The sequence below is a fragment of the Chelonoidis abingdonii genome, chromosome 11 (assembly GCF_003597395.2).
Source record: "Chelonoidis abingdonii isolate Lonesome George chromosome 11, CheloAbing_2.0, whole genome shotgun sequence".
Taxonomy (NCBI): domain Eukaryota; kingdom Metazoa; phylum Chordata; order Testudines; family Testudinidae; genus Chelonoidis; species Chelonoidis abingdonii.
The window spans coordinates 17929781-17950887 of NC_133779.1; the positions used below are offsets into that span (position 1 = coordinate 17929781).

Consider the following 21107-nt stretch of genomic DNA (forward strand, 5'->3'; position numbering starts at 1 on the left):
CCCCACCCCGCTCCTTTCATTCGTTACTGATCGTAACCTGGATTGGCCACTCCAGGCATCCCGAAACAGCAGGTGAAAAATATCAGTCTCGATGGACGGGGGCCCCGAGAGACACCGATGAGCGCTGCTGAGAAAATCCCGGGCTCAAGCCCCCATGTCTGCCCTTTAGCCTTGGGCAAGATGCTGCACCTGGTCCCTGCCTCAGTTTCCCCATTTGCCCACCTCTGAAACGCAGCCTAGTGCGGCTATGAGATATTTAATGTTACTCTTAGAAGCAGGCTCTGTGGAAGAGCCTCTCTCCACAAATGAAGCCTGAACAATTATGACACCTATTTATTGGGGTCACAGATCCTCGGTTCTTTTCCGTGGCGGCTCTGTCGCGTTAATTGAGAGGGTGGAATTTGGGGAAAATGCACCCAGAAACTTAATTCTCTGCAGACAAGGGGAATGCAAATCAGGAAAATCAGTAGACATGAGAATTGGAACGAGAGAAGGCCAGTAAAGTGGTTCCTGTCTCGCTTCCGGCATGTTTAAGATGCTACAGAGACTTCTGGAGGCCAAGTGAAGTGGAGCCAAGCCGATTCTGTTCACACTGTCTCAGGCACCTGACGAGGCCAAAGAAATGGGAGGCGGGTGTGGGAAGTTAAGGAAGGACGTGAATGGAGAGCGGGTTGGCTGCCTCCATGCGCGCGGACTCTCTTATTCTGGAATAACATGTCCCCTTTGTCGGGATTAGTTTAATCCAGTTCCCAAGTGGGTTAAGCTCAGATGAAGAAAGACCGATTGGTTTGACAGGAGCTGTTCTGCACAAGCAGGGATACCAATTCTTCCCGGGTGTAGGCTAGATAAATCCCAGTGACTGTGCGGGACTCTGGCCCGGCAGCCCCCCAGTACCTTGCGCAATGGAATAGCTTGTAGCGGTGAGTTCCATGGGCCAAGCTGGATTGCTCCCATGCCCCACATTTTGAGGGATGCTCCTCTTCTTGGCCCCCTTTGCCCCACCGTTTTACCGTTCAAAACAATTGACCCCACCCCACCAATGCAGAATCCCTGACTCCAATTTATAAATAGAGTGTATGGGGGGGACAGAGGATAGATAGATAGAGGGGGGGTGTGGGGATAGATAGATAGAGGGGGGGTGGGGATAGATAGATGGACAGATAGATACAGGGAGTGTATGGAGATGGATGGATGGATAGATAGATAGATGGGGCGGATGGGAATAGATAGATAGAGTGGGGGTGGGATAGATAGAGGGGTTGTGTGGGGATGGATGGACAGAGTGGGTGGCTGGGGATGGATAAATGGACAGACAGAGGGGTTGTGTGGGGGTGGATGGATGGATAGAGGGGGAGTGAGGGGATGGATGGACAGACAGAAGGTGTGGATGGGGTGGATGGATGGATGGACAAACGGGTGTGGGGTTGGATGGATAGATGGGGGGACGGACAGGTGTAGGGAGGTGGATGGATAGATAGACAAGGGTGTGGGGGGTGGATGGATAGATGCAGGGGACAGACAGCTGGCTGGAAGGGGCATGTGGGGATTGATGGATGGGGGGGGTCAGTAGCCAGAAGGGGTGTATGGGGTCCTGCAGGTAGCCCTAGGCTGGAGAGCTCCATGAGCCGGGCATTAGGGGCCAGACCATAACTCTGTCCCCCGCTCTTCCCCCCGCAGGGCCATGGGGCTGGGGAACGGGACCAGCGTCTCCGAGTTCGTCCTGCTGGGCCTCGCCTCCCGCCCGGCCACACGCCGCCTGCTCTTCCCCCTCTTCCTGGGCATCTACCTGGCCACCCTGCTGGGCAACCTTCTGGTGTCCCTGCTGATCCGCCGGGACCCCCGCCTGCACCGGGTCCCCATGTACTTCTTCCTGGCCCACCTCTCGCTGGCCGACGTGGGCTTCACCTCGGCCGCGGCCCCCACAGCGCTGGGGACCCTGGCGTTCGGCAGCTGGGCGGTGCCATATGCCGCCTGCCTGGCCCAGAGCTACGTCTTCATCACCTTCGGGGTGCTGGAGAACTTCCTGTTGGCCGTCATGGCCTACGACCGCTACCTGGCTGTCTGCTGCCCGCTCCGCTACACTGCCATGATGAGCCCCGGGCGCCGCTGGGGGCTGGTGGGCGCCTCCGGGGGGCTGGCCCAGCTCCACGCCCTCTTGCACACCCTGCTCCTCGCCCGCCTGCCCTTCCCCGCCCGCCCCCACTCCGCGCATGTCTTCTGCGACCTGCGCCAGCTCCTGGCCCTGGCCGGCGGGGACACCTGGCCCAACCACGCCGCCGTCTTGGCCGAGGGCAGCCTGGCCGTGCTGGGGCCGCTGCTCCTAGTGGCCGGCTCCTACGGGCGCATCGTGGCCACCCTGGCCCAGCTGCCCACAGCCCGGGGTTGGCGCCGGGCCCTCTCCACCTGTGGGGCCCACCTGGCCATGGTGGCCCTGTTCTATGGCACTGTCATCGGGCTTTTCATCTGGCCTGCCGGCCACTACACCCCCTGGCAGGACATGCTGGCCACCCTGCTCTACTCCACCGTCACCCCCCTCCTCAACCCCTTCATCTACAGCCTCCGCAACCAGGAGATGAGGGGGGCTCTCCGGCGGGTGCTGGGGAGGGGGTTGGCACCCCAGGGAGCCTAGCCCAGGCGGGAGGGGAACCGGGGCCCAAGGACACAGGGACAGTGAGGGCTTGGGGCTAAGGTGGCCGGCGGGGAGGTGGGAGGATTGGTCTAGTCCCTCATGCCTGAGAGAGAGGTCTAGTGGGTTAGAGCAGGGGGGCTGGAAGCCAGGACTCCTGGGTTGTCTCCTCGGCTCTGGGAGGGGAATGGGATCTGGTGGTTAGAGCAGGGCCAGGGGGGTGGGGCTGGGAGCCAGGACTCCTGGAGTCTCTCCCTGGATCTGGGCAGAGAGTGGGGTCTTAGTGAGTCAGAGCAGCGGGGCTGGAAGTCACAAGTCCTGGCCCCGAAAATGGAAGCAGCTGAATTGCTGCCGCCGATGAGAGCCACAGACCCAACCCACCGTATTATCTCCCACCTCTCCCTGCTGCCGTGGAACAGAGCAATGGCCCATCTAACCCGGTATCCCGTCTTCAAGTGGCTGCTGGCAGAGGAATGTGCAAAGCGCCCTCTGGTCGTTTTCCCTCAAAGTCAGCAGGCTCATTTCCCTTGCAGGGGGTAGCCTGGGCTCCTCTGACTCTGGCCGTCCTGGGCACCCGCTCCTGTTTTAGGTCTTGTGGCAGAGAGTTCCGCAGGCCACCGGTGACAATCAAATTTATTTCGTCCTTCATTCGAATCTGTGGCTTTTCCTTGTCCGCACAGGGCGGATAAAGCCTGACATTCTGGTCTGTGGGAAATGCTGACGTTCTGCAGCCTGATTTCATATTTTGAATGCAGCTGAAAAGACGGAGCTGCCCCTGAGGTGAAAATCCTGAATAATGTTGATTGGCAGCCCATGGAAATGTGCCATTTCTGCAGTCACCGGCTTTAATTTCCGTAAGGTAAATAGGTGTGCAATAAAGTCCGTTCATTTTCCATTGCGCAGCCTCCATTCAAATACTGTTATTAACGGTACAGCCGGGCAAGGAAGGATTCGCTTTTTTAATTGCTCAGTGATGCTAAAGAGCAGAATTGACAGCGGGACGATTTCAGGATATTCCTGTGTCTGTCTTGACATGCGATGTGGACGGTGTATGGGTTGAGGACAACAAACTTTGATCTTTCGGAATCTCAGCATCCCCTGTCGTTAACTAATTAGTGTCTGACACCCTCCCTCCACCCCCATTGTTTGGACACCCCCAGTCAATTTCCCACAGTGGTGGAAATGTACATCAATAAAAACTGGGGAGAGGGCAGAGAGGAGCTAGCCGTGGGCAGGCAGGGGACTCGGGGAGGGCATGGAGTGAGGGCAGGAAGGGGCGGAATGAGGGTGGGGCCTCAGGAAGGAAGCGCGGCTGAGGGCGGAGCCTCAAGGGGAGGGGCAGAGTAGAGGCGGGGCCTCAGGGCAACCAGGTGTGGAGCATCCCCCCCAGGGAAAAATAAAACTCAGCCCCAATGGGATGGATTAATAAGGGAATCATGCGTTAGAGCAGAGAGGTGACTTGATTTGGATTCAGCTGGGATCCTAGAAGTCCCTGGGTCACATGCCCCGGGGGAAATGAATCCTTCCTGACCACTGCACTGCCCTGAAGAATGACAGTGAATCCTGGTCACGGGCTTACTGCCGAGCTGCCAAGTTGATGCAGAGGCCCAGGGCTGGTCTCCCATGGCCCACGAAGAGAGGAGACAGCCTGAGGGACCCACAGGAGGGTCTGAGCTAAATGGCAATTGAAGGGAAGGGACATGGCAGAGCAGAGCGGAGGTGTCACCTTGGTCCTGTTTTGGGGTCTCCCCTGGGCAGCTCTGGGTCCAGGGGAGCACTGGACAGTGGAGGGGACCCATTTTATCTCCCTCCCTCCTGCACGTGCCGGCTGGCATCTTGGACAGCCCCACATCTTTCCAGGATCCCCTATGCTCCTTCCCATCCCTGAAATCCCATCTTAGCCTCTCCCATCAGGGAGCTTGAGCAAAACTGTGTGATGACCCCAACCCTGACTTCCAATCCTGACCTGCCGACGGGTCTCGGGTTTGAAATGTTGAGCCGTGGCAGGAAAACTCAGCCAAAGAGCCCTGAGCCATTCCGAGCCATGACACACAACCCACTGGCCGGCCCTGGCCAAGTCCCTGCCCCATCCCTTGCCTCAGTTTCCCTGCCCCCCTAGCTCCTTTTCGCTGCCTCTCACTACACGTCTGGCCAGTGACTATTCACCCTCCCATGTCCTTCTACACTGGCCTGTCTGTCTATCTACCAGATCCCCATCGAGATCAGGGCCCCATTGTGCTGGGAGCTGCTCACACCCCGACTGAGATCAGGGCCCCATTGTGCCAGGCGCTGCACTGGCCCCAACACCCTCATGGAGGTGATTTCCCTTGGTTTCCGGAAGTGCAGAGACCCATCCTGAAATTCTGGGCCCAGTGCTGGGGGGACCTGGTTTCAAAAAGAGGTTGAAAATTGGTGTAGGGGCAGAAGAGACACCAACATGATTCAAGTCCTGTAGAGCCCAACCCAACAGGACCCAGCGACAAGGGGCAGGTCCCGATGGGGCAAACAACTGGACCAGCTCGGCTCACCTCAGCTCTCCTCCTCCTGTCCTGCCGCTGCGTTAAACTCTGTGGGGGCGGGGCCAACGACTCCAACTGAAAATAGGGGGGTATATTTGTATCCGGATCTGCCCTATTGACCCCAATGGAGCTATGGCCCCTGGACCCCAGCTGGGATCTGCCCCATTGACTCCAATGGAGCTACGGCCCATTGACTCCAGCTGGGATCTGACCCCACTGAACCCAGTGGAACTACGGCCCATTGACCCCAGCTGGGATCTGCCCCATTGACCCCAGTGGAGCTACGGCCCATGGACCCCAGCTGGGATCTGCCCCATTGACTCCAATGGAGCTACAGCCCATTGACCCCACCTGGGATCTGCCCCATTGACCCCAATGGAGCTACAGCCCATTGACCCCAGCTGGGATCTGCCCCATTGACTCCAATGGAGCTATGACCCCTGGACCCCAGCTGGGATCTGCCCCATTGACTCCAATGGAGCTACAGCCCATGGACCCCAGCTCGGATCTGCCCCATTGACCCCAATGGAGCTACGGCCCATTGACTCCAGCTGGGATCTGACCCCACTGAACCCAATGGAACTATGGCCCATTGACCCCAGCTGGGATCTGCCCCTTGACCCCAATGGAGCTACGGCCCATTGACCCCAGCTGGGATCTGCCCCATTGACCCCAATGGAGCTACGGCCCATTGACCCCAGCTGGGATCTGCCCCATTGACCCCAATGGAGCTACGGCCCATTGACCCCAGCTGGGATCTGCCCCATTGACCCCAATGGAGCTGCGGCCCATTGACCCCAGCTGCGATCTGTCCCATTGACTCCAATGGAGCTATGACCCATTGACCCCAGCCGCGATCTGCCCCATTGACCCCAGCTGGGATCTGCCACATTTACTCTGTGACTATAAAAATGTTCGCTAAGACTGGGAACCTCCTGGTCGGGGGAGACGTGTTACCCAGAGTGAAACGCTCGGTCCCCACAAGAGGGGTCCTCCCCTGTCCAGCGAACATTGGGAATCAGAGATCAGTGGATGTGAGCTCCCCTCATAGGCCTGGGGTCCCCGGCCTGTTAGCCCTACAGAATGCAGAGATCTCATGTATGACAGCACCTGTGGACCATCTCTCATTTGTGCACTGCATGGAATAGGGGTGACCCGTTTACAATATTATTGAGACCAACATTACAAAATTGCAATGACTCTTACCAGATACGCCATGTGTGGTATCAGTGGGAAAGGTAGGACTGGCTAACTATGATAATCACGGCTGTATGTGTGTATCATTAGTGTATTATGCGTTATAAATACGTGTGGGATATTTGTACATCCAACTTGTGCTGTGTTTCTGGAGACTGGCACCAGCACAAGCCAGCCTGCTTGATGGCCTCTCAGCTTTACAGTGAAGCCACTGAGAGAAGCCCAGGGCTACGCCTTGAGTCAGGCCGGTGGACAGAAACCTCTGAGGCCTTTCCATGCCATGTGCTGTGAAGCTTGTGTCTAGGACACAGGATGTGGATGCCACATGGCAAAGGATATGAAAAGGAAACTGCATCCTCTCCATTTTGTCTTCAATCCTGCTCCTCACCTCTGGAGTCGCTTCTCTACAAACTGAAGCTCTGAAGGAAGGACTGACTGACCCATCCACATGGTGGGTGTGTTCCAGAGGGACTTTACAATCCAGCAAACTCACCAGTGCTGCTTAGAACCTGATATATAGACTCTGAAGTCATAGACTTCTAGACTTTAAGGTCAGATGGGACCATCATGAGCATCTAGTCTGACCTCCTGCACAACGCAGGTCACAGAATCTCACCCACCGTCTCCCGCAACAAACTCCTGACCTATGTCTGAGCTCTTGAAGTCCTCAAATTGTGGGTTAAAGACCTCAAGGTGTTGAGAATCCTCCAGCAAGTGACCCATGACTCACGCTGCAGAGGAAGGTGAAAAAGCTCTGCCAATCTGTCCTGCAGGAAAATTCCTTCCCGACCCCAAATCTGGCGATCAGCTAAACCCTGAGCATGTTGGCAAGACTCACCAGCCAGCACCCAGGAAAGAATTCTCTGTAGGAACTCAGATCTCAACCCAGCTAACATCCCATCACAGGCCATTGGGCATATTTACCGCTAATAGTCAAACATCAATTAATTGCCAAAATTAGGCTCTCCCATCATACCATCCCCTCCATAAACTTATCAAGCTTAGTCTTGAAGCCAGGCATGTCTTTTGCCCCCACTACTCCCCTTGGGAGGCTGGTCCAGAACTTCACTCCTCTGATGGTTAGAAACCTTCATCTAATGTCAAGCCTAAATTTCGTGATGGCCAGTTTATATCCATTTGTCTTTGTATGTATGTGATTGCTTTACCGTTTCACAACTCTCTTCTCATTCTTTCTTTCTGTTATAATAAACCTTTAGTTTTAGATGCTGAAGGATTGGCCGCAGCATGGTATTTTGGGTCAGATCCAACACAATATTGACCTGGTAACGTGGCTGACCCTTTGGAGTCAGAAGAATGTTTCATTTAGTGAGCAGAGTTTTTAAATAACTTTGCACTGTACTGGCCCCAGGTGCTAATTGGGAGCCAGTTTGTGACTGGTTGGTGAGTCTAACTTCACTATTACCCACCCGTCTGGGGAGTGTCCTTGGCTTTTCAGGGAGGGCTATCCTGGGCACCAACAGCTCACAGAGTGTCTTTCACAGTGCAAATAACTCCCGTGTTTCTTTCTCCTGGTGAATAAATCTTTTGTTCCTTACAGGACTGGCAGCAAGTGCCGTCTTTGCCATCCACCCCCTCTATCCCCACACACCCATCTATCTCTTTATTCACCTATCCCCATACCATCTAGCTATCTATCCCCATCCACCCTCTTTATCTATCTGTCTGTCTCCAGCCATCCCCTCTATCTATCTATCTCCAGCCACACACCCTTCTCTCTCTCTCTCTATCCCATACACCCTGTGACATAACCCGGGGGTACAACCTAGCCTGCAGGACCACTGAGTCCTCTTAAACTCTCCAGCCTGTCCTGTTTCACCTAAGGCCATGCCACTGACCAGCTGCAACCCCCTCCAGGTGCTGTGATCACTCAGCCATCAACACCCAGGGACACCCCCAGCAGAGCTGCATGAACGCTCTCTCAGCCACTCATGAATTAGACACAGGGAAACCCCAGCCAATTTCCCCAGACCGCCCGCCTCGCGCCCCGTAGATGTCCCCTCTTATGCTGCTCAGGACCTTCCCTTGAACAGTGCAAGCTCATTCATTAGTTCACCCCCTCGTCAAAGGGAAGTGGATGCACACCCGCCTTTGTAATCGAAGCAGATTTCCCCAACCGCTTGCAACAAACTCACTGGGCAGGATGAACCGTTACACTGAGTTTATTAACTGCAGACGGCTCAATGGTCAGCTATTATACGTGGTGGGCACAGAGGTCAAAGTTGGTTACCTAGGAAATAAAAATAGACTCGCAGGCTAAATGGGAAACTTTATCAGACCAAGCAAGATTGGAATCAGCCGGCTTTTCTCCACCCCGGCCAGACGTTCCATGCAGCTTCTGGTTCTCAGTACACAGGCTGGATTCCCTTCCAGCCTGGGACCAATCTCCCCAGTTCAAAGTCTTTGTTGCCTGAGAGATCGTCCAGGTGATGCGGGAGGGGAGAGGCCCAGTGGTGATGTTACGGACCCTCATTTATACTTTCTCTCCGGGTGCTGGAAAGCTCCTGGCCATGACGTGGGGGTCAGGCCACCTCCATGGGGTGTGTGCCCCCTCTAAGAAGTCTCCAGGAGAGTGGATTCTTCTTGATGGGCCCTCAATGCCTGTCCGGCCAATCGAGATGTAAATTCGTCTTGTCCATGTGCTGCTCCTTTCATGCCACTGAAAGGCCAGCTGTGGGCATTCCCACTGGCCATGTATTTCAGTGACAAACACTCAGCAATACTTGCTAGCTCCCCATCCAACGAGACCACGCACCAGCCAACAGGGTAGCAACGTTCAGCCAATCCTGACATTTCAAACAATCCCTTGCGAGGCATGTATTGCACCAAACCCATCACAACCACATCACCAGGATGAATATGGGGGCTCCAGGGTGCTATTTTGAGGTACAGAGTGTCACAGGCCCTCCTCTGCAATTTTTCCCTGTCCTCTTTTTAAAGGCACACCCCAAAACTGGGCTTCAGTTACAATCACACCAGGGCCAAATACACACGGAAAATCACCTCTCTGCTCCAACTCCAGGTTCCCCTGCCAGAGGTGCCCAATTGGCCACGGTGCAGGTGACAACTTGTGGTTCTGCCCAGTCTCTGGGGGGTTGCACAGTTTACTGCCCTGGGAACAGCACTCAGCTCCCAGAGTCCCTCGCCTCCAGCTCAGTGCAGGGGCCTGGAGACCCCCAGCAGCCCTAAGCATCTGAACCAGCCTGGGTCCCGCCAAGGGAGTCGCACCTGCCGCTGACGAGGGCAAAGCGCCGCAATCTCCCCCAAGGGCCTTTTGCTAACGAGCCCAACTGGGAGACAGCTCCCTTGGAACTCCGCAGACTAAAAGGCGAATTAACGGGGCCCCCAGAGAGCCCTGAGCCATCAGCCTGGCACTGGAAAAACAGAGCTAATGAGAGGAAGTTATCGCAGGGCGTCTGAGTAGGACAGAGATGTTGACTTAAGACAACCCAAAAAGATGACTCAACTAGATGACAGCTCAAACAGAAGAGTCTAGAAAAAGATGACTCAGGAAGAAGACAGCTCCAAAGGAGGACATCAGAAGAAAGTTACTAAAGAAGACGACAACAGAAGAAGATGAAGGAAGACAGACTAACAGACGTACTGGAGCACGCATCCGACGAAGTGGGTATTCACCCACGAAAGCTCATGCTCCAATACGTCTGTTAGTCTATAAGGCGCCACAGGACTCTTTGCTGCTTTTCAGGTAGAAATTGACTGAGAAAGACAACTCAAGAAAAGTACAGCTCAGAAAGACAACTCAAGAAGAGGATCCATCGAGGTGACTCAAAAAGAGGTTGACTCAAGAAAACAACTCAAAATTCAGCAATATCTCGTCAGCCTGTGGCCCCCAAAGCTCACTTTAGAGCCAGCCTCTAGACTGTACAGTGGAGTTCCTGCACTCCATCTCCTGGGTGCTGGGGCAAGCCAAGTCCACTCCAAGCTGCACCTACGTCCCCAGAGAGGCCACCATCTGGCTGATGGCGTTTCTCAGAGCCCCCTTCGTCTCATCATCCCTCAGGGTGTAGAAGACGGAGGGGTTGAGCATGGGGGTGACATGACAGCTGCCAGAGCATCCTTTTCGGCAGAGGAGCTGCATGAGGGCTGGAAGTAGTCCCAGATGATGGTGCTGTAGAAGACTGCTACGACAGCCAGGTAGGAGCCACCGGTCGAGAAGGCCTTGCGCTTGCCCTCAGGCGAAGGGACCTTGATGACGGCGGACACAATGGCGACGCAAGACAGGAGGATGAAAACCAGCGCCCTGTTGACCACCAGGGCATCCTCGGTGTGCACCAGCAGGGCATTGAGCCTGGTGTCAGAGCAGGAGAAGTTCAGCAGGAGGAAGATGTCACAGAAGAAGTGGAGGACCCGGCTGGAGGGGCAGAAGGAGAGGCGGGACGCAGGTGTGCAGCAGGGAGTGGAGGTGAGAGATCAGCCAGGAGGTGATGCCGAAGAAATACATTGGGGCCAGGCAATCGGCGTTCTGGTCGCCCCTGGGCAAGACAGGAAGCCGGATGGTACCAGGTGCAGAGAAGAGCAGCCAGGCAGGGGAGCCGGGCCTCGTTTTTCATTTGAGATACGATGATCCCCCCCAAACACACACACCTAGGACAAAGGCGGATGGGAGCCAGCCCAGGAACCGCCACCGTGTCAGAGGAGGACTTTGCCGGGTATCGTTTAACCAGATTCAGAGCTTCCGAGCCTAGACAGGTCCACTGGGATCTCCTGCAAAATGCAGGCTAGGGCATGGCCCTGAGTGAATGCAGCTGCTCCTGTGGGGGAAAATGTCCCATAAGGGTGCCACCTTCTGGTTTTGGCAGTGGGTGCTCCTCTCCGCCCCCCTTCGTGCGAGTGGTGGGCGGGGCCTGAGGGGAAGAGGCCGAGCAGGGGGAGGGCCTTGAGGAAAGAGGCCCAACGGGGGCGCCAGGAGAGTGGGTGGAGTGGGGGTGGGGCCACAGTCCAGGCACCGGGGCTCACAAAAGATTAATCCCTCCCTTCTGTCCATCCACCCATCCATCCCTCCCTCCCCTCTATCCATCCATCCATCAATCCATCCCTCCCTTCTATCCATCCACCCATCCATCCCTTCTATCCCTCCCACCCCCCTATCCCTCCATCCATCCATCCCTCCCCACTATCCAACCACCCATCCATCCCCTCTATCCATCCCTCCCCTCTATCCCTCCATCAGTCCCTCCCCATTATCCACCCATCCATCCCTTCTATCCCTCCCACCCCTCTATCCCTCCATCAATCCCTCCCCATTATCCATCCATCCCTCCCCTCTATCCATCCCCACTATCCAACCACCCATCCATCCATCCCCACTATCCAACCACCCATCCATCCCTTCTATCCCTCTCTCCCCTCTATCCCTCCATCCATCCATCCCTCCCCACTATCCATCCATCCATCCATCCCTTCTATCCCTCCCTCCCCTCTATCCATCCACCCATCCCTCCCCATTATCCATCCATCCATCCATCCCCACTATCCAACCACCCATCCATCCCCTCTATCCATCCCTCTCCTCTATCCATCCATCCATCCCCTCTATCTATCCATCCATCCATCCCGTCTATCCCTCCCTCCCCTCTATCCATCCATCCATCCATCCCTTCTATCCCTCCCTCCCCACTATCCATCCACCATCCATCTCTTCTATCCCTCCCTCCCCTCTGTCCCTCCATCCATCCATCCCCATTATCCATCCACCCATCCATCCCTTCTATCCCTCCCTCCCCTCTATCCATACATCCATCCATCCATCCCTTCTATCCCTCCCTCCCCTCTATCCCTCCATCCATCCCTCCCCTCTATCCATCCATCCATCCATCCCCACTATCCATCCACCCATCCATCCCTTCTATCCCTCCCACCCCTCTATCCCTCCATCCATCCATCCCCATTATCCATCCACCCATCCATCCCTTCTATCCCTCCCTCCCCTCTATCCCTCCATCCATCCATCCCCATTATCCATCCACCCATCCATCCCTTCTATCCCTCCCTCCCCTCTATCCCTCCATCCATCCATCCATCCCCATTATCCATCCACCCATCCATCTCTTCTATCCCTCCCACCCCTCTATCCCTCCCGCCACCCCTCCCCATTATCCATCCATCCATCCCTCCCCACTATCCATCCATTCTTCTATCCCTCCCTCCCCTCTATCCATCCATCCATCCATCCCTTCCCTCTGTCCATCCACCCATCCATCCCTCCCCTCTATCCATCCATCCATCCCTTCTATCCTTCCCTCCCTACTATCCATCCATCCCTCCCCACTATCCAACCCACCATCCATCCATCCCTCCCCACTATCCATCCATCCATCCCTCCTCATTATCCATCCATCCATCCATCCCCTCTATCCATCCATCCATCCCTCCCCACTATCCATCCATCTATCCATCCATCCCCATCCATCCATCCATCCATCCCTCACCTCTATCCATCCATCCCTCCCCACTATCCAACCACCCATCCATCCATCCATCCCTTCTATCCCTCCCTCCCCTCTATCCTTCCATCCCTCCATCCCTCCCCTCTATTCATCCATCCATCCCTTCCCACTATCCAACCACCCATCCATCCATCCCTCCCCTCTATCCCTCCATTCATCCCTCCATTCCTTCCCACTATCCATCCATCCATCCATCCCTCCCCACTATCCAACCACTTATCCATCCCCTCTATCCGTCCCTCCCCTCTATCCACCCATCCATCCCTTCTCACTATCCAACCACCCATCCATTCCCTCTATCCTGCCCTCCCCTCTATCCCTCCATTCATCCATCCTCACTATCCATCCATCCGTCCCTCCCCTCTATCCCTCCCTCCCCACTATCCAACCACCCATCCATCCCTCCTATCTATCCATCCATCCATTCCTCCCTTCTATCCCTCCATTCATCCATCCCCACTGTCCATCCATCCTATCCACCAATCCCTCCCCTCTATCAATCCACCCATCCATCCATCCCTCCCCACTATACATCTCTCCCCACCATCTGTCCTCCCATCCCATCCATCCCTTCCCTCCCTCCATCCATCCATCCACACATCCATCCCTCCCCTCTATCCCTCCATTCTCTCTATCCCTCCATCCTATCCACCAATCCCTCCCCACTATCCATCCATCCACTCATCCCTCCCCTCTCTCCATCCATCCACCCACCCCATCCACCCATCCCTCCTCCCCTCCCTCCATCCACCCAACCATCCCCTATATCCATCCACCCATCTCTCCTCTTTATCAATCCACCTCTCCCATCCATCCAGCCACATCTAAACTATAGATCTCCCTATACACACCCCTCTTTATCTATCTGCAACCCTTCAATCTCATCTGTCTGTCATCTCATAGACACTCCTCTTCCTCTATTTATCTATCCAACTCTATACACACCATCTAACCTATCTATCCATCCATCCTCAGCCACCTCCTCTATCTATCTATCCCCAGCCACCCCCTCTATTTCTCTATCTACCCCCAGTCACCCTATCATCTATCTATCTATCTATCCTGAGTTCTTCTATTTTCAGTTCTGCTACTGACTTATTATGTGGCTTTTCACAGGTGTGTGGTGTTGTGTGATTGGGCGGTGTGTGTTTTTATGTATTTCCCTGCTGGAGGGGCTGAGCCATGTGCTCTGTGTGTGTGTGTGTGTGTCCCTGCTGGAGAGGCTGAGCCGTGTGCTGTGTGTGTGTGTGTCCCTGCTGGAGGGACTGAGCCATGTGCTCTGTTTGTGTGTGTGTGTGTGTCCCTGCTGGAGGGGCTGAGCCGTGTGCTCTGTGTGTGTGTGTGTGTGTGTCCCTGCTGGAGGGGCTGAGCCGTGTGGGGGTTGCCGCATCTCACCCAGGGCAGAATCACTTGTGGGGTTGCGGCGTTAGAGGGGCCAGGCCGGGCGGGCCAAGGGGATAACCATGGCCCCTCTGCCACAGAGAACCCTACATAACCTCCCAGGGCCCCGAGAGACTCCCAATTACGCCTGGCCCCCAGGACCCTACATACACCCCGCCCCAAGTAGACCCCTACATAACGCCCCAGGCGCCAGCGGGCCAGAGACCCAAAATGTAAGTGCTGTCACCCTGAATGCCCCCTCGTGATTAGAGAGAGGGGCCACAAACAATAACGCCCCAGCCCCCAGAGAACCGAGAAAGTGAAACACCCCGGCCCCCGGGGACGCCCAGCATAACGACCCCTCAGCTCCGCCGAGACCCTACAAGGTGCAACGGCCACGCCCAGGCCCCCCATACAAAGACTGACTCGCCCAAACACCCGCAGCTCCCCGATATAACGCCTCCCCATGGCCCCCACGCGAGCACCCAATCCGGTTCAGGGCCGCCTCCCACAGCCAGATCCTACAAAGCCTAACCTACATTTCTTTCTGGTCCCCCAGGTTCCCGCGTAATGCAACCTGCTCTTTTCTAGCCTGGCTTACGTGCACCTACTCTGCATCAAACTCTGCCGGGCTCTGTGTCCATTGGCTTTCCGCTGTCCCAGCTGCGGGGCCCTCCAAATATCCGATCCAGCACTGGCCACCCCTCTCGACATCGACGCACCCACCAGCTGTAGTGGAGTTTCCTCCAGCCTATCCCTTCCCGTTTAGACTGCGGGCCACGCCGGGAGCTGGACGGCGGCCCACCTGCCTCGTTCCCTCGTTCCTCATGCGCAGCCAGGGTGAGAGGTCCCTTAGTGGGCCTGCCCCTCTATGGTACAGGACTAATGGAGGGGCAGGAGCGGCTGCAGGGGATCTGGGTGTTCGACGTCACGGGCCATGAGGCTTTGCACCCAGGGCCACACACACGCTGGGCATACAGCTGCGGGGGCTTAGAAGGGTGCGGCGGGATCTGCGGGGAGGCTGGGAGGGGTCGGGGGGATCTGGGGGCCACTTCACGGGGCAGTGGGGGCGCGTCAGGGCACTGCACACGCTGGGCACGCGGTGTTCTGCTGCAGGGCTGGTGGAATTTAGTGGCCGCCAGTCTGGCTACGGAGGCCATGTTAAGAGGAAACTTGAGGCAGAAGTCGCAGATAAGGCTCAGGCTGAAAAACGTTCTTACGGAACCTGGGCTGGGACCAGACGGTACACGAACATGCTAGCCGGGTCTAGATCCCTCGTCGCCGGTAGCTCTGGGGGCGTGAGGCGCGTTATTGTTGGTTCTCTGGGTGTTCCCCGGCTGTCCGTGGCTTATTGGTGACCGGGGTCTCTTGGGGCGCCCTGGTGCACACCCGCGCCCAGCCGGGTTATTTCTGTAGAATCGTGCTCTGGTGGAGGGCTGGAGGCGTTAATGTGGGTCTCCGGGGCCTCAGGTGGCCGGGGTAGTGGCGTGTATTGTCTTGGTGGGGCTCTCATGTCGTGATGAGCGCCCTCGCCTGCGAAGCTGCCTGCCTGGCTAACTGGGTAGTGTGTTGGGTCTCTCAGGGCCCGGCCCTCAAATTTGTTATTGTGTTGTGCGCTCTGGCTTTGGAGGCTGGGGCTGCGGTATATGCTCAGACGGGTCTCTGGGCTGCGATGGGTGTTTATTGTAGGTCTCTGGGAGCCAGGGAGTTTGTTTGGTCTTCGGCTGGCGGGTGTCGGCGTTATTGTTAGGGTCTCCTGGGACTCACAAATTGCTGGTGATGGCACCTCGTAATCAGACCTCCACGTAGAGAACGCCCCCTCCAGCGGTTAGGGGGCGCCAGGTCTGCCGGATGCCATAATGGAGGGAATGGTTGGCGCGGACCATCGTGACCGTGTCCGTGGGTTGTCCCAGAGCAGGTCGGCCAGCTTCCGATCCTGCCAGAGAGACGGAGGTGTCAGGAACTTTCAGACGCCGAAGGCCCCCGGCTTCCTGGCGCGGGTCGCTTGGCCTCCCTGCCGGCCCCCGCCCCCCCAAACTCTCCGGGTTCCCTTCATCGCGAATGGCGTCACCCAGCCGACCCACAGCCCCCCACCGAGATGCCTGATGGAGCTCCCACACCGCAGCCCCGCGCCCCGGCTCACCCGCGCCAGGCGCCGATACACCTGTGAGCAGTCCTGGTTCAGCCTCCACCTTCAGCGCTTTGTCCAGGGCATCCAGTAGACGGTGGTCCGCCGCACATTGACCTGACATGGGGGAGTGTGGTTACACACGGCTCTCTCCCCCCTCCCCCATTGCAGGCGTCTGACGGCGTAGCTCAGCCTTCCCTGCAAGCCTGCAAGGACCCCCACGTATCCAGTAGACGCTCACAACTCACGTCAAGGCACGGCTGGAGGCGCCTCACTCCCCGGAGCTTGGCCAAGACCACACGGCTGCAATTGCGGTAGGCGGACGGACGTGGGTGCTCAGCTCCCCTGACATGCCCAGGGAGCTCGTGGTGCAATGACACTGCCTCGTGCTCATATCCCTGCACACCCGATACATACCAAGGAGCCGTGCCAAGACCCGTGTTATGCAATTGCACGGACCATCTCATTCAGTGCCCCGCACACCACGGGTGTGCTCCTGGGCAGCCGTGCACTGAGCCAGGGCCGCGTGTTGCAGTTGCATTGGTTCTGGTGGCTACACCCCTGCATAAGCGTGCAGCATGCTGAGGAGAGACAATACGATTCGACTAAAGCACTAGAGCCGCAGTGCCTGTGGGTGCCAGAGACCGAGTGAACAGCAGACTGGGTAGCCAAAGGCCGAGCTGCAGTGGCAATTGGGTCCAAATAGACAGAATCTCATTGATCCCCGGTACATTCGCCAGCTCCTGGGCAACAGAGGTAGTGAACCATCACCTGCCCAGCCTGGCTTAGTAGCCACTGATGGACCTGAACTCCATGGATCCTCTAGCTCCTCTTGACCCAGTTATGGCTGGCTTCACATTACCTCCAGCAAGAGTTTCCCAGGTTGACTGTGCATGTGTGAAGAAAATACTGCCGTTGTGTTTTGTGTTAAAAACCTGCTGCCTGATTTTTAATTTTTTCTTATTTTCCTTATTTTCTTTTTTTCATTGGGGGACCCTTAGTTCTCGGTGTTGTGGGAAGGGGTTAAATAACACAGTCCTGACTTACTTTTCTCCGCCCCCCAGTCTATGGATTTTACAGCACTTATCATATCCACCCCGAATCACACTAATCCAACACTGAACACTCCCCAGGCTGAATTAATCTCTCTCATACGGCAAGCTCGCTGTTCTAATATCCCTGTCATTTTGTTGGCCCTCTTTCTGAAACTCTTTCCCAATCCATCTAGTTTGGGGACGAACGTACGGCGTGACCCACCTGCACGCGTATCCCGTGATGTGGGCGAACTATGGATTTATATAGAGGCTCATGGATTTTCCTATCTCTTCTTAGACCCAACGCTCTTTCGCATATTTGCTGCCGCTGCCTCGAGTGAATATTTTCAGGAGAACTCTCCACAGCGACACCAAGACTTTCTTGAGTGGTAAACAGCTAATCCAACACCATCATGCTAGGAGGATTGGGGATTCTGTTCTCCGATCGTGCATCACTTGCATTAATCAAGTTGAATTTCCATCTCTGTGTTCTTGCCCAGCCTCCCAGTTGGCAAGATCTTTGCTCTCTCCGCGGCTTCCTGGGACTTACTCTCCTGGAGGCAGTTTTGTTCATCTGCACATTTGCCACCTCCCTGTTCACCCTTTTTCCAGATTGTATGAAGGATGTTGACTAGAACTGGCCAGCACAGACCCTGGGGGATTGAACACTGTTTAACCCCTCTCCATTTGAATACTACCATTTTGTTCCTACCTTTTAACCAGTTACGCTCCATTGAGGGGACCTTCTCGTTTTCATTTCCCGAATGACAGCTCACTTTGCAGTAAGAGCTTATTGGTACCTGTCTAAAATTGGAATCTTAAGTATACTAGATTTTCACTGGTCCCTTGTCACACGCTTTTGACCAGAAAAGAATTCTAGTAGATTTGGTGAGGCGCAATTCCTGTTACTAAACCTGTTGACTCTTCCCAACCAATTCGTTCATCGATGCGTTCTGACTCTAGGTTTTTACTAGTTTCAGCCAGTTTGCCCTTGCGTACTAAGTGAGCTATGACATGGCCTTGTAGCTCGGGTCACCTTCCGCACCCTTTTTTAAAAAAAATTGCATCACATTAGCTACCTCGGGTTTTGGTTCAGTCAGCTTGTGCCTAGGCTGGCCGGGGACCTGCTTGTCCAGCCCTACCCAGGTCCCCTGCCCCAGGGGCCCCCTGCCCCGTCCCCCCGGCTGAAGGGGCCCCTCACCACGGTGCGCTGCTGTTGGGAGATAGACCTTGACGTGCCGGTATGCGGCGCCCAGAACCCGCGTCAAGCTGCGGGGCTTTCTCGTCGGCGCAGCCCGGGGGGCTCCATGGGCCCCGGGCCCATCCAAGCGCAAGGCCATTGGAGATGGGCAGGAGCGACGTCCAGACAGCGCGGCATGGGGGGAGGCAATGGGGAGGGGGAGAGAGCCTGGGGAGAAGGGGGGAGTGGAGACACAAGACGCCCCGTACATACGTGCCCCCACCTCACCCCCAGCATTAGTGCCCCCGCCGCACCCCTACTGCCCCCTGCTATTCCAACCACTAGGGTCTCTTACGACCCCCTGCTTCTGCTAGCGCCCTCAGTCCTGATCCCTGGGTTCTAGTGACCTGCTCTGGAAGGAGAGGGGGGGGGTGGTGGCTAGAGCCAGGTGGGGCGCTGGGAGCCCAGATCCTCGGTTCTCTCCCCAGCTCTGGGAAGGATGTGGGCTGCGTGGGTGAGGAGCGGGGGGGGGGGGGAAGGGGGGGGGACCCCCTTGGGAAGCCCAGGACCCTGGTGTCTCTCCTAGCTCTGGGAGGGAGTCGGACCTGGTGGTGCAGAGCAGGTGGGGGTAGAGCCAGGATCTCCTGGTTCTCCCCTGGCTCTGGGAGGGGAGTGATGGGAACAGCGTGCTGACCTGACAAGCATCACCTAGCATGGGCTCTCGGGTGGGAAGGGCTGCCAAGAACTAGGGTCTTTGGGCTGTGAGCGTGGGGTCAAAACCACCCAGCCAGCTGCTCCCAGCGTGAAAGGTGTCACCCCTGCGGCTGCGGCGAGAGCAAACAGCCCTGGCCCTGGGGTGCAGCCAGACTCTGGGGCAGTGGCACCCTTGGGGAAACAGTCCCGCATTACATGGGCAAAGGAGGGGATTCGGAGGGATCCATTGCCACGTGGGGCGCTCAGCCCCCGCTGCCCCCTGCTATTGGGGTGGGAGATTCCATTTGCACCGGGGGCGCTTCAGCCCGCTGCCCCGTGCTCTGGGGTGGGAGATTCCATTCACTGGGGGTGCGCTGCAGCCCCCGCTGCGCCACCCGCTGCTTGGAGTTGGGAGTTCACATTGCACCACTGGAGTGGAGCAAAAGAAGTTCCCTACTGTCAACAGGAACCAGCCACCATCTTGAATGAAAGTACAACAGGGGCGCTGGCCTGCGCCTGACGCTCATATGGGCGGGGCTGTGTGGGACGGTTTAACCTCCACTGCTTCAGGAATCCGGGTCCCTTCCCCCGGCTCGGGAGGGGAGGGACTAGCTGTGTTTTGTTTTAAGCGTGGGTGGGTCTGGGAGCGGACGGCTGGGTTCCCCTCCGCTCGCCTGTGTCACTCCGCACGGGGCGCAGAGACGCGGAACTGGACTTGTTTCTACCCGGAGCTGAGCGCTAGGACGCCGCGGTATCCCGAGCCCTGGGAGGGGCTGACGGATCCACGGTCTGGTCACCCGCTGAGGGACGACGGGACCGCCCGGGTCGCGTCCAGTGCGCGCGCGCGGGGCTGGGCGGGGTGGCGGGCGCCCCGTCACCCATACAGTATCCTCCAGCTCGCGCCCAGACCTCTGGCAGCGTCCGGTAGGAAGGCCGGCTCGGGGGCCGGGGCTCCGTTGGGGCAACGGGGCTAGGGCCGGGCGCTGCCGTGCCCGCAGTCGCGCTAAGCGGAGCGGGGCGGGGCACGTGGCGAGTCCGCTAGCCGGGGCGCCCTTGTGCGTCAGGTGCAGGGCGGCGAGTGGGGCGCCGTGGGCCTAGCGTGTGAGCAGGGCGAGGCTGGGCAGGCCAGGGTGGCGCGGCTGCTGCGTGCCAGTTGAGGGCCAGGACTGGGGGGTCCGCTGGGGCAGGGGGCCTAAGTGAGCTGCTCGTGGGGAGAACGCCCTGCAGGGCAGGGGGGCTATGCATCGTGTGACGCTGCTCCGGGATTTAAAAGCCCCTCAGTCTCCAGAGGCCTGGCTTGCTCTTGCCCATCCGTGATAACGGCCCTCGCGCTGGGTTCTACCCCATGCGTGGGATCTTTAGTGTGGTGCCAGTGTCCGGTCTCTGTGCTGCCCTCTACCGACTGGTTACCCACCTTCGCGGTGGTCTTGGGGACGAATGTCCGGGTTAACCAGCCTCACCCGTCTAACGGTAACAATACACGGCTCAGCCCGGCTCCAGCAGGGCCACCACACAACACACACACAGACACACACGGCTCAGATCCCTCCAGGCAGACACACACACACACCACACAGAGCACATGCTCAGACTCCTCGCAGGGACACACACACACACACAAGAGGCACCACAGCTCAGCACCCTCAGCTAGGACACACCACACACACACAAAACACACGGCTCAGTCTCCTCCAGCAGGGACACCACACCACCACACACACGAGCACGCGCTCTAGGCCTCCAGCAGGGACACACACACACACAAACAGAGCACATGGCTCAGTCCTCCAGCAGGGACACACACACACCAAGCACACGGCTCAGCCTCTCCAGCAGGACACACACACACACACACAGTAGCACAT

At 57.0% G+C, this 21107-nt stretch overlaps 1 protein-coding gene and 1 long non-coding RNA gene across 2 annotated transcripts in view; one reads left to right on the forward strand and one right to left on the reverse strand.

The window, feature by feature from the left end:
- The window catches only part of LOC142047512 (uncharacterized), a 79601-nt gene that overhangs the window by 54796 nt on the left and 3698 nt on the right, over positions 1-21107 (reverse strand). The gene's annotated exons all lie outside the window — the stretch shown is intronic.
- Positions 1453-2629, forward strand: LOC116817288 (olfactory receptor 1E5-like). Its single transcript, XM_032767251.2, has one exon. It carries the CDS (start codon positions 1682-1684, stop codon positions 2627-2629), a length of 948 nt encoding a protein of 315 aa, XP_032623142.2. The 5' UTR covers positions 1453-1681.